This window comes from Danio aesculapii, chromosome 16 (assembly GCF_903798145.1).
Source record: "Danio aesculapii chromosome 16, fDanAes4.1, whole genome shotgun sequence".
Classification (NCBI taxonomy): domain Eukaryota; kingdom Metazoa; phylum Chordata; class Actinopteri; order Cypriniformes; family Danionidae; genus Danio; species Danio aesculapii.
In genome coordinates this window covers 34,484,540-34,498,850 of record NC_079450.1, presented here as the reverse complement: position 1 = coordinate 34,498,850, position 14,311 = coordinate 34,484,540, and the positions used below count along the sequence as shown (strand labels likewise).

The 14,311-nt window shown below is 33.3% G+C and overlaps 1 protein-coding gene across 1 annotated transcript in view; it reads left to right on the top strand.

Annotated features, from left to right (window-relative positions):
• The first annotated feature begins 1,629 nt into the window (after positions 1 to 1,629).
• The window catches only part of abhd16a (abhydrolase domain containing 16A, phospholipase), a 36,032-nt gene continuing 23,350 nt past the window's right edge, over positions 1,630 to 14,311 (top strand). The window contains 4 exon segments of the mRNA XM_056475625.1: positions 1,630 to 1,776; positions 4,405 to 4,461; positions 8,835 to 8,901; positions 11,404 to 11,490. Coding sequence (XP_056331600.1) covers positions 1,675 to 1,776; positions 4,405 to 4,461; positions 8,835 to 8,901; positions 11,404 to 11,490 — 313 coding nt within the window. The 5' untranslated portion in view covers positions 1,630 to 1,674.

The following is a 14,311-nucleotide window of genomic DNA, read 5'->3' as shown; positions in this document are numbered from 1 at the left end:
ATAATATTAATAATTTATTCATTCATTTTCTTTTCGGCTCAGTCCCTTTACTAATCTGGGGTCGCCACAGCAGAATGAACCGCCAATTTATCCATGTTTTAGGCAGCTGATGTCCTTCCAGCTGCAACCCAACACTGGAAAACATTCATACACACTCATTTACACACATACACTACAGACAATTTAGCTTACCCAATTCACCTAAAGCGCATGTCTTCGGACTTGTAGGGGAAACATGCAAACTCCACACAGAAATGCCAACTGACCCTGCCGAGCCTTGAACCAGCGACCTTCTTGCTGTAAGGTGAACGTACTACCCACTGCGCCACCGTGCAGCCCATTAATAATTTAGATTTATAAAAATATTTGTTCATTATTCCTTCATTCATTTTCTTTTCAGATTAGTCCCTTTATTAATCTGGGGTTGCCACAGCAGAATGAACCGCCAACTTATCCAGCACATGTTTTACACAGCGGATCCCCTTCCAGTTGAAACCCATCACTGGGAAACACCCATACACAATCATTCACACACATACACTATGGTCAATTTTTAGCTAACCCAATTCACCTATACTACATGTCTTTGGACTTGTGAGGGAAACCGGAGCACCCGGAAGAAATGCCAACTGACCCAGCCAAAGCTCAGACCAGTGACCTTCTTGCTGTGAGGCGATTGTGCTACCCACTGCGCCACCGTGAAGCCCATTTGTTCATTATAAAATTATTAATTCAGTGTATATCAATATATTGTAAAAAATATCAGAATAGATTTCAGAAATCAAATATACATCAAGTGTGCAAATAAGTATAATTTAATATTTTTTCACGATCAAATTTCATTTATTTAATTATGCTTTGTGCTATACACTTTTTTTTGGGGGGGGGGGGCATATTTTAAATATTCATTTATTAATTTTCTTTTCAGCTTAGTTATTAGTTAATTATTAATTATTATTATTATTATTATTAATCAGGGGTTGACACAGTGGAATGAACCACCAAATTATCCAGCACATGTTTTACGCAGCGGATGCCCTTTCCAGCTGTGTGAATAAGTGTGAACGGGTGTTTCCTGGTGATGGGTTGCAGCTGGAAGAGCATCCGCTGCGTAAAACATATGCTGGATAAGTTGGCAGTTCATTCCGTTGTGGCGAGCCCTGAATAATAAAGGGGCTAAGTCGAAAATGAATGAACGAATGAATGAATGAATGCTCCATAAAATCCATGTTTTGCTTTGAACACTAGAAGCTGCACGTGGCTGTGACGTGGAAAAAGACGCGGTGAAGTCTAGACTCTAGATGGCATACACCTGCGGATACTCACCTCAATGTAGCATAATTTTTGTGACACTGTATAACAATAGTTAATATTTTTACGTTACTGTGCGGGTTGAGTTCGGGGTTACGGTAGGGGTAGACGTTAACACAATTCAATTTGATAGTAATTTTGTAAATAATATTGGTATATTAATGTTTTTACATTACTGTGATGGTTGGGTTTAAGGCTGAGGCATGGGGAGACGTGAATAAAATACAATTAATAGATAACTTAATAAATAATTCTCGTTAACTTCCGGCTGAAACTGTATCCCTTCTAGCAACAACCCGTATTCGCTGCTGTACCTCTTCTGAGCCTCACAGGCCGCCGTAGTAGTTCCTGACCGAGGTGAGAATGGCCGGCTTGGTGTGGCTTCGGTGCATTCTAGGGCCCAATCTGCAGCGGATCCACCGCTCCCCGGACCAGACCCGCACTGACGGCCGATCGGCCCGCAGGGTAGGACTCTTTCCTCTCCTCACACAGACCCGGAGAGCTAAAACGCGATCGAGATCAGTCTCGGAGCAATGTGCGGAAGTGCATTATTGTGTTGTTGGCTTAGTCTCAAATCCTAGTGAGCTGCCTATCTAGACAGCATTATGAGGGATTTGGTTCCATTCAAATGTTCGGAATTTGTGACAACGATGTCCTAAACGCTGTCTAGATAGGCAGCTCACTCGGTTTTGTTAAACATTTATTGATTGAGAGCGGTTTGCTAACTGAGCTTAGCTTTAGTTGTCTAATGACAGGTCAGTCAACCATCTGTCATGAGGAACACGACCATATCAACACCACACTATCATCGCACCCCAGTGTTTATTTACGGCGTTTTATTCTGTTTCTGCTTGCTGTATCAGACATGTGACGTTGTTATGAGGTTACGTTTACCAGCCCCCTCTTGCTATAAAACAATACATTCTCCATATTTAGTTTCAATGTTTGTTGAATTAAAACCTTTACAATACGTAATTCTTTGGTATTTATGATGTATAGCAATTTCTCCAATAGGCTGTTTTTCAAAAACAAATTAAACGATTAGACTCTTTTGCAACCTTTCTATTATGTTTTCCATAATCTTTAGTGCAGCTAAAACTATTAGATTGGCATAAGAAGATGTTTAGCTATAATAATATTTATTTTAATATTTGTATGTTAAATAACTGATATCTTATGTAGCTTTTAATTGTTTATTTACATTTTTAATTTACTCCTGTTTCTTGGTACAGTACTAAATAGCCTTGTCATTAGACTACAACAAAAAAGGGACTATATTCATTCAGATTATTTTATTATTATTTTAATTCAGGGTGTCCGCAGGGTCTTAAAAAGTCCTAAATTCACTGAAATTTTGTGTTGTAGGTCTTAAATCATTTTAAAAAGGTCTTAATTTTCCTATGTCCAAGTAAAGCTACCCAATTTGTCACCTATAATCCATCTCAAAACGTCTTTTCTTACACTGTAAAACGCAAAAAGTTAAGGTAACTCAAACCATTTGAGGAAACCAATTGCAACAAAACCATTTAAGTTCAAAAACTAATCCAAATGAGTACTGTGAACTTAATCCATTTGAGTAAATGAAGCAATATGAGCACAGTAAAACCCAATAAATGTAGAGAACTCAACTGTACTGTACTGTAAAACTCAATAAGTTAAGGCAACTCAAACTGTTTGAGGAAACCGATTGCAACAAACTATTTGAGTTAAAAAAACAAATCTATATGAGTACTTACTCCATTTAAGTTGAAGTGATGAGGCATTTAATTAACTCATTACCTTCAACAGAGTTCAAAACCCTTTTCAAATGAGTACAATTACCTTTCAGTCAATTCTGAATTAACTACACTAATTTCATTTGATAAAGTGGACTGTTTTGTTTTACAGTGTATAGATTTAAGTTGTTTATTGCAAAGAGATACAATTTGCAACAGGTGTTAGACATTTTTACAGCAAATTCTCTGAATTAAATTCCCTAATCAGGGGAAGAAACCTAAAGCAACACATCCCTTTACATGATCTTCCATTTATACAAAAACTATTTAGAGAAGTAACCGGGTCATTAGAAAAAAATCCTTAGTGTTTAGCCCTGTTTAAGTCTAAAATTAATTTATAATGGTTTTAAAAGGGTCTTGAAAAGTCTTTAATTTTTTTTTGGAAGAAACCTGCAGAAACCCTGTTATTTATTTTTATTTTATTTATTAAGCAGATGCTTGAATAAAAGTACATGACATGTAAAATCTGCTGGTTTTATTCATACAGAATAGAGCTGGGCCGATAAATGATGTTATATCAAATCGTGATAATATGTATGTCAATAACAACAGTAAGCTCTGGACTTTTTTACTCTATATTGATCTAAGAGCCAATCACACAGCAGAAATGTGCAACAAGGGGAATCAAAAAGTGTGTTGATATTAGAGATGCACCAAATTTTTGGCCACCAAAAATGTATCGGCCGAAAGTATATTATGTCATTTAACGGACCCACTGATCTTTGTGGCTTCAGTCATTGTTGGGATACTCTTTTAAACCTGGAAGCATTAACAACTGATATCGAAATATATGTTGTTATCATTCAATATGGATAATAATTATCGAGATTGTATTTTTGTCATATCTCCCAGCCCTAATCCAAAATAATAAAAGATTATTTTATTATTATTAACAATATGATGTAATTTATCACTAATAATGATAATAAATATCATATTAATACCGCTGCTAATCATGCTAAGAGTAGACATTTGTTTATATAATATTAATAATTGAAATATACATGGCAGCAACACATTTATTCATGTTTGTATGTGTCTGTTAAGTTTAAATAACATAACTTTTACATGCAGAATTGTTAATGCTAAGAATAAAATATGACATGTAGGACTGTTGTTCCTTCTTGAAGATTAGAAAATGCAAAAAAAACTAAAATATTCCCATCAGACCTTTTATTACCTGTTATAAAAGGTATATGTCTAGTAGTCAAAAATGTGGTATAGTTATGTTCAGAAACTATATCACCATTTACATCTATAAGTCATATATTTTTACAGATATACAGTATTAAACTCAGCATGTGTTTGTCATCTGCAGGGTTGGAATTATCAGCCCAGAGGTCTGGAGAGACACACAGACAGCATCCTCGGCTGGGTATGTGATTGCAGTGATGTTTCATACAGACTTTTCTCTCCAGTTTGCGCATGAGCAGTGCACGAGTTTGCTTTTTAGCTTAATTCCAGGTTACCATTGTTTTAAACAGTGCTTTTAGCCTGGGTAAAGAAGCGTTTCACAAAAAGCGGGGTTATGAAAAGCTAAGCTGTGAATGTGGAACAATGCCCTGTTAAACACACTGTTGTACTAACGTTTTGTGTATGGTAGTGTCATAATTGTTCTTTAAACCATGTGGAAGCTGATGTTATCACTTAATTTGACTCATGAAAATTAATAAATCAATATTTGTTGAGCTTCTTTATTTGATTCTTAACAAAATACTACAAAAAATTAACAACAACATTAATGTTTTTCATGTTTTCATGTTTTTTTTTTTTAAAGAAGTCTCTTTTGTTACAAGCATGTGTTAATTTGATTTGAAGTAGAGAAAAAACAGCAGTTTTTAAATCTTTTTTTCACAATTAAAATCGTTGATTTCTGTTTGAATATATTTTGAAATGTCATTTATTTATGAGATTTCAAAGCTTATTTTTTAATCAGCATTACAGTAACATGATGCTTCTAATATGCATATTTGCTGTTTAAGAAACTATTATTATAAATAATATCTATTAACAGTGGATTATTTTATTTGATATTTTTCTAATTTCTTTGATGAATGAAAAGAACTAAAGATATCTTATAATATATGTTAGTTATGCATAGGTTTTTGTTTTTTAAAAAGCTTTTGTCCAGTGTTGTGTGTCTGTTTATAATTAATTTATGTAGCATCGTTGTCCTGCGAGACACAACATTTCATTCCTCTGTATATCCACACATGTAGCAGAATGACAATAAAGACTTGACTTGACTTGATTAGCATCTATCTGAAATAATGTTTGTATAATTATAAACTATACGATTCAAAATCAGGAGTCAGTATATTTTTGGGGGGGAAGTGGGGTTAAGAAATCGAATAGACTCAAATGTTATGATTTTATTTAGCAAGGATGCATTAAATTGATCAAAGGCGAATATAAAGACATTTATCATGTCACAAAAGAATTCTATTTTAGATAAATGCTGTTCTTATAAACCTTCTATGCAAGTAAGCTGAAAATATTGAACTCTTCTGTTTTCCACACAGTAATAGTAAAATGAAATCAAATGCATTCAAATAGAAAACTGTTTTTAAATAGTAAAATATTTTTTACTTATAGCTCAGTGAGCAGAAGAGACTTCTTTAAAAAACATGAACAGTCTTACTGTTCAGAAAGTTTTGATTGGTAGTGCGTTTTCCAACAAAACCAGAGCAGAACATTTGTGCGTCTCGCTGCAACATGACTGCTGTATTTTGTTTTGTGATTAATCTGTTATTGAACGTTTGAACGAATGATTTAATGGTCCATAAAGATACCCATTAGGACAGACTTGCTGTCACCCACTGGAAGTTTTAGTGTCAAATCTATGCTAATCCTGGACAAACAGCCAAGATATCAGCACATAAACATTCAGCAAAGTGTTATTTTATTACTATTATTACTGAAAAGCAATCCTCCAAAAATACTGAGGTTCAGCATAGTGTTTTCGTCAGTATAAAACATGCTAGAAGTTTACTAATAATGCGTTGCAAGTAATATATATATATACAGTTGAAATAAGAATTATTAGCCCCCCTGAATTATTAAGCCCACTGTTTATTTTTTCCCCAATTTCTGTTTAACGGAGAAAATATTTTTTCTGCACATTTCTCAACATAATAGTTTTAATAACTCATTTCTAATAACTGATTTATTTTATCTTTGCCATGATGACAGTAAATAATATTTGACTAGATATTTTTCAAGACACTTCTATACAGCTTAAAGTGATATTTAAAGGCTTAACTAGGTTAATTAGGTTAACTAGGCAGGTTAGGCTAATTAGGCAAGTTATTGTATAACGATGGCTTGTTCTGTAGACGATCGAAAAAAAATATAGCTTAAAGGGGCTAATAATTTTGACCTTAAAATGTTTTTTAAAAAATTTAAAGCTGCTTTTATTCTAGCCGAAATAAAACAAATAAGACTTTCTCCAGAAGAAAAAATATTATCAGACATACTGTGAAAATTTCCTTGCTCTGTTAAACATCATTTGGGAAATATTTAAAAAAGAAAAAAAATTAAAACGGGGCTAATAATTCTGACTTCAGCTGTATATTTATTTATTTATTTATTATTATTATTTTTTTAGACAAAAGTCCAACTCCAAAAGATTGTGTTTAATTCTCTCCTGATACTGTTTCCAAACATCAGTCACTAGCACCAAAAGCAAGATAACATGAGTGTTTATTACATCTGCCACTCTGAGGCGCAACTCATTCATTATGAAGGAAAACGAGAGGTTTCACCTCTTGCTGAAACTATATCTTTGATATATCAGACTTCTTTCCCAGAAAGCTGGGATTTGATTCTCTTGAACAAATGGCATGGAAACAGTGCTCAATTGGCCAACGTTTCATCCAACGTTACAGTTTTGACCATTACACATCACTAGTGTAAAAATGAATTGTACTTATTAAAATATTATAGGCAGTTCGTTCTGATGTGTAAAGCAGGGAATAAGCCAAAGGAGAGTGAGTGAGAAATGTTACATGAACCCAAAAGTTTAGTATATTAAGGTGAACTTAAAATCACAGAGTAGTAGAAGGTTTTAGTTTTTTTTACTTTGCATCAAACTGGATAAGGAAAATAAGTACTGAAGTAACATTAAAGCTATTCTGTGTGTTTTTGCACAAGATAACATAAAACAGGGAGACATCAGTGAGTATTTAATGGTGTGCTGTATGTCTGTTTCTTCAATGTTAAAATTTGTAAGGTTAACATTACGGTAAAGAGTTTAGAGCCTGTGGTTTGGTTGAGGAAGAGCTAAAGAAACAATTTAAGACTACATGATTCCTGTTCATGCAAGTGTGAGTTTTTGATAGCACATAAATGATAACTTTTTGTAAATACTGTCTGCTAATCAGAGTGTTAATAAGAGACTCTTGTGTTTCACACCACTCATCACAAACACGTTGTTGTGGTACAAAATAAAAATCTAAAGTTCTACCATTGGGCAGCACAGTGGTTAGCACTGTAGCATCACAGCAAGATCACTGGTTCGAGCCCCAGTTGGGTCAGTTGGCATTTCTGTGTGAAGATTGCATGTTCTTCCCGTGTTCGTGTGGGTTTCCTCCGGGTGCTCCGGGTTCCCCCACAGCCAAAAGAGATGCAGTATAAGTGAATTGAATAAGCTAAATTGGCCATAGTGTATGAGTGTGAATGCAGGAGTGTTTCCCAATAATGAGTTGCGGCTGGAAGGGTATCCGCTGTGTAAAACAAATGCCTGAATAGTTGTCAGTTCATTTCGCTGTGGTGACCCCTGATAAACAAGGGATTAAGCCAAAGGAAAATGAATGAATGAATGATGTTCTACTATCTTAAAAAATGTGTTAGTTTCCATATATGTTTTGAATAATATGAATGTATCAGATTGAAACAATTCTATATGCAAATAAGGATGTTAGCTTGAGTTTTAGGAGTTTACAGTGAGGAAAAATCAGTATAGGTTGATATGCTGGCCTGTGTTAGTTGTTTACTCCAGGTCAATTATAAGCAGAATGAACCAAGATTATTTTTATCCAGCCTTTCAAGGGATAGTTCACTCAAAAGTGAACATTTAGCTTACCATTTACTCGAATGGTTCCAAATCTTTATAGGATTTTTAAAATTCTGTTAAACAGCAGGTTTGGAATAAGTAAAGAATTGGGAAACTAAATCATGGAATATTTTTTAGTTTTGGGTGAACTATGACCCTGGGTTAATTATTTCAAGTGCTTTTTCAAAAGATCCTTGTTGAAAGTACAACAAACCTAAAAGAACGCTCCACTTTTTGGAAATAGGCCAATTTTACAACTCCCCAAGACTTTAACAGTTGAGTTTTACCGTTTTTTGAATCTGGCGGAGCACTTTTAGCTTAGCTTAGCTTAGCAGAAATCATTGAATCGTATTAGACCATTAACCTCCTAGTTCCTAGCCATGTCATCTTTGGCCATATTAATCTAAACACTTTTCATTTTTCGTCAGTCTTAGTAAACAATGTGACTACAGAAGCCTTAAAGAGGAAAACTATTATTATTATTATTATTATTGATTATTTTTGATTTGTTTTAGCAAGATGCTAATTGTCTACTACAATTTAAAGTTGCCAGACCCGGAGTTCGGATGAATTTCTTCATAAAGAGTACAACCTCTACCTCTATAGGGGAGTAGTAAAATAAGACTATTTCCAAAAAAAGTGGAGTGTTCCTTTAATAAATTAAGGGTTAATAAGTGTTGTGTGCTTTTCTTCAGGCGTCAGTGCTGTGGTCTCTGTCATACTACACTTCTCCACTGCTCCTCTGCTATCTCTACAGGAAAGGTAATATTAAAATGCATCCAAAATACGCACATGAATATTTTTGTCTTTGTCCAGTGCCTCCAGTTCCTGTTTTTTTTAGTAAATATGTAAATAATATCCACCTCACTGTGTATTTCTGCATACATATCTTGAGCAGGTGTTGATTAGCAACAGTCTTAATGTTATGTTCAGCAGGTATAATCATATCAAATGAGTCACAGGCTAATGCTCTCAGCAGCGCCGCATGTATTTTTAGCCTGCTTCATTCATAAGAGCTTTCAGTAAGGTCTATAAGGAATAGTGACGTTCAGCTTGTGAATGAACTGCTGCAGTTTAAAAACTGGATGTGCTTTTTGTTAACTCAACTCCTCTTTCTTAGATCATGAGCAAGGTAGGATCTTTTTTATTGAGCATCAGAGATGTTTTAGTGTAGTGTCGAATAAAGTAAATGCAATGCTGTTAAATTGTTTTAATTATTGAGTATAGAATTATGGACTTGTGTTATTTTGTTTGTACAGTAGTTCAGTATCATTGATACTCTGGTATTAATAGAGTATATTTTGGTTAGACAGTGTTTACTTCAATAATAGTGTTCAGTTATCTCCTACAAAAGAGAATCTATGCTTTATGAAGATGTGGTTATCTTGTAACAATCATGCTATTAAATGACGAATGGTACTGTAAACTGTTTTCTAGTCATCCTTTCCAATAAAAAAAGAATTTCATGCAGGGAAGTGGTTCATATTTTTGCTTGCTTTGCTGATATGTACTGGCATCCAAAAGTCTGTGGTCAGGTTTGTCTATTAATTTCAGTAAGAAATCAATACTTTTATACAGCAAATGTGCATTAACCTGATAAATGGAGAGGGTGTGTATAATTCACAGTACATAACTTTGTTTCAAATAAATGCTCTTCTCTTGAACTTTCTATTAATCAGAAAATCTTAGAAAATCAATTTCTGCTAATTTAGCGTTTTTGAGTAATAACTCTGTATGTCAGAAGGATTTTTGATATATTGCTGTATGATGCTTTACAAAAATCTGTTTTAAAGTGATAGTTCACCCTAAAATGACAAATTCTTTGCATTTCTTTAACGTTCCAGTTTCTTTTCTTCTGTTTAATACAAAGGAAATTATACTGAAGAATGATGTGGAAAAAACAGCCATTGACTTTCATAGTATTTCTGGTTTCAAATAGGGATTTAGTGGGGTTAAATGATTTTTCATTTTTGTGTGGTCTATCTCTTTAATGTTTGCATATGTTCATATATTAAATATATATACACATATATATATATATATATACACACACACATATACACACAGTTGAAGTCAGAATTATTAGCCCCCCTGTTTATTTTTTTGCCCAATTTCTGTTTAATAGAGAGAATTTTTTTTCAACACATTTCTAAACATAATAATTATCAGTTTATTTTGTCTTTGCTATGATTACCGTAATTAATATTTGACTAGATTTTTTAAGGACACTTTTATACAGCTTAAAGTGACATTAAAAGCCTTAACTAGGTTAATTAGGTTAACTAGGCAGGTTAACGTAATTAGGCAAGTTGTTGTATAAAGAGGGTTTGTTTTGTAGACTGTTGACTGTAGCTTAAAGGGGCTAATAATTTTGACCTTAAAATGGCTTTTAAAAAATTAAAAACTGCTTTTATTCTAGCCGAAATAAAACAAATAAGACTTTCTCCAGAAGAAAAAATATTACCAGACATACTGTGAAAATTTCCTTGCTCTGTTAAACATCATTTGGAAAATATTTAAAAAAGAAAAAAAAAATTCAAAGGAGGGCTAATAATTCTGACTTTAACTGAATATATCTTATTTTAATTACTGTTTAATTTCTAATATGACTGGTTTTATTGTGTTTTTAATCAAATTCCAAGTGTGGTAAGTAAATAAACTTTATAATAGAATATTAGTAACCCCCTTAAGCAAAATATTTTACAAACCACTGTTATACAATGACTTGCCTAATTACCCTAACTTGCCTAATAAACCTAGTTCAGCCTTTAAATTGCATTTTAAGCTGTAGTATCTTGAAAGATATCTTGTAAAATATTATTTCCTGTCATCATCGCAAAGATAAAAGAAATCAGTTATTAGAAATTAATTATTAAAACTATTATGTTAGAAATTTGTTGAAAAAAAATATTTCTGTTAAAATGAACACGAGAGTTTTACCGCATTTTCAGTTCATAATTGTCAAACTTTATAAAAAAAAAAAAACTCAAGCAGATTGCACTGGAAATTTCAGTCATTTGTAATATTAAACTGATATTAATCATGTTAAAGTGAAAAAATTCATTGTAATTTCCCCTCTGCCCTTGTAAAACATAAACTTCGCCTACTTTAATGCTTTTAATTTGATTGGTCAGATCTCAGTCATTTTGACTATGAAAAACACTGACTGAATAGGTCTAACCTCAAAATTCAACTTTAAAACCATTGTGTTCTGTATGTGTGTGTTGATTCACAGTTGCAGTGTGATTTTTGTGTGTGTTGTAGGCTACATCTGCAGCAGTAAGCTGGTTCCTCTGAGTCAGTATGTTGGCACAGCGCTGGTCTGTCTTCTTGGAGTGGCATGTCTGAGAGGTGATGCTATATTTACCTTTTTTATTACCGATGTTTGTCTATTTCGTCTCTAGCTCCCTCAGAAATCAGAACTATTATCAGTTAGTAATATGAATATTAAGTGGCAAGAACATTGGGATAAATGAACGAATAACAAATCACATTAAATCCATAATGAAATGTCAAACAGATTTGTAATACCGTTTGTTTGTTTGCTAGTTTTCAGTTGTATTCATTATACTTATATTTTCTTCATTGTTTTGCCATGGAAATAGACTAAGATGCTGACATGACAATATTATTTTAATAATAGAATATTTCTGTATGTTCAGTTGGTTATAAACAGGATTTCTAAGGCTAAAAAAGTCAAAAACATTTAAAAATCAAAGGTTTAGCTCTTATCAAGTAATAACTTCACTGATTAATTGTGTTCTACACTGTAAAAATTAAAGGTTCCTGGAGGCACTTTTTGGGGTTCTTCACATTGCCACGCCGGCGGAACCCTCTAAAGAACCTTTAGGCACCATTTCAAAAGGGGCAGTTCATCAATCTCATTTTCTGGTCTCCACAATTGTCCTATTCAATTATGACTAAAAAATCTCTTGGTTCCTTTAAGTGCTAGCTTTTAGAAGAGAGAACCACCTGGAACCATTATAAAAGTTTATAGATTTTAGAGTAACTCTTTTTTGAAATTTGAGTTCTTCCAATAACTTTCAAAGTGCTTCGAGGTCTTAGTGTAAGGAAACAGTGACTCCAGAACCTCAGTATTGACAAAAAGTGCTTGTAGGATCCCAGTTACAGCAAAAGGGTCCTGCAAGTACTGAAAAGACTGTCAGTGGTTCCTCAAGGAACCCCTTTTTGAGAGAAAGCTTTAAGGCATTTAAAATACATTTTGAAGTTCCTTGAGTACTCAACAGGTTACTTGAAGCACCTTTACTTTTTAGTGTAGCTAAGTCTGGAGTCATTATAAAAAGGTCTCAGTTTTGATGAAAATGTAAAATGGTGGGGTTGGGGATGATTTTGTGGTTTAAATGTAAATTTGTAATACAACTAAAGTATTATTAGACTGCCACTGGTACTAACATTGTGATATAGGTCTTAGATTTTATTCACAATAGCCCTAAAGAGATAGTTAAGCCACAAATTAATATTACTCTATCATTTTCTCTCCCTCATGTGAGTTTTAAATCTTTATTAATTTCTTTCTTCTGTTGTACACAAAGAAGATATTTTGAAGAATGCTTGTTTGCCTGATCCATCAACTTAATAAATTACTATGGAAGTAAAAAACAGTACTGCATTTCGTTGCGTTGTACTTGTACATGTGTAATGACAATAAAGTTTAATCTAATCTAATTAAAAAAACTACATTTCCATTCACCTATTTTTATGCGCATTTTGGATATGTGCATAAGAAATCAGTTGATGAAAACGCCAAGATGCGCATCAATTTTGAAAATGCTCATAAACTATAATGATGGAAACACTTTTACCGCACAAATTTCAGTATGTGCATTAAAAAAGGTGATGTGATTTTGTTATAAGAGATCATGTGGTGATAAAAATGTGTGTGAATGGACAAATCAGCAGGCTGAGCACATTATAAGACATGTGAAATGTTGTCTTGGTCATTTTATAATGCCTTAACCATTTCAGTATTAGTGTTATTATATTATTAATGACCTTCAGAACTGTCAAGAGTATCTGCACACTCCCAAATAAAAAAACTAAATGAAAAAAGATTCACGCAGCTTCTCCTACCACAGCAAATTCCGTTTTTATTGTTGATATTTGGCGTCAGTTAATCAGCAAGTGTTTTGTTCTCTTTGACTCGTTGGAATGATATGCTTTATTTGCCCGTCCTTTATGTGATATTCCAGTTTTGTGCATGAATTTAATTTGCATTTTTGGATGGAAAGATTGCTATTGGGTCTCAGCAACAAGCATTTTTTTTATTTATTTATTTATTTTTTTATTAGAATATACAAAAGGTACACAATTTGAGATAATGCAAATACAAAGAAAATGAAACAATAACAAAAATACAAAAAACAACAACAATACAATCAAGTACCAGCGCGTGCGTGTGTGTGTGTGCGCATGTAAAGGTAACATGGTAAACAGGTCAGAGTACATACAAAAGGAACAATAACAGTCACTAAATGAAGCAAGTAACTTATATAAGGAATGACAACAATGCTAGTGATATAATGATAGTAATAATGACAGTAAACAAGCAAGAAAGGACAACAGTAATAATCATTAACAACAGCCACTAAAATAATAAAAATAATAATAAAAATAAATCCCAAGTACTACACCAACTACTACTACAGAGAGTTTCTAATGCTACAACTATTACTACTGCTATACAGCCACAACCACTTCTACTCCTACAATGTGTACTACTACTGAACCTATTACAACGACTACTACCACTGATACTACTACTACTACTACCACATCTACTACTGATACTACTACAGGAATGACTGCTACTACAACATCTACATCAACAACGTCTACTGCTTCTGATACTACTACACAGACAACGACTACTACTACTACACATCCACTACTTCTGATACCACTATACCAGCAACATCACTACAGATACTACTACTACTTCAAAAACCCAAACTACAACTTCAACCACTACTACTACTACTACTACTACTACTACTACTACTACTACTATGACTACTACTATCAATATTATTATTATCATTATTATTAGTACTGTCCTGACTTGTCCTGTTATCTCCTCATTATCATTATTACAAGTATTTCTACCATTGTCATTATTCAGGTTGCTGTAGTTGTAGCAACAAGCATTTTTTAA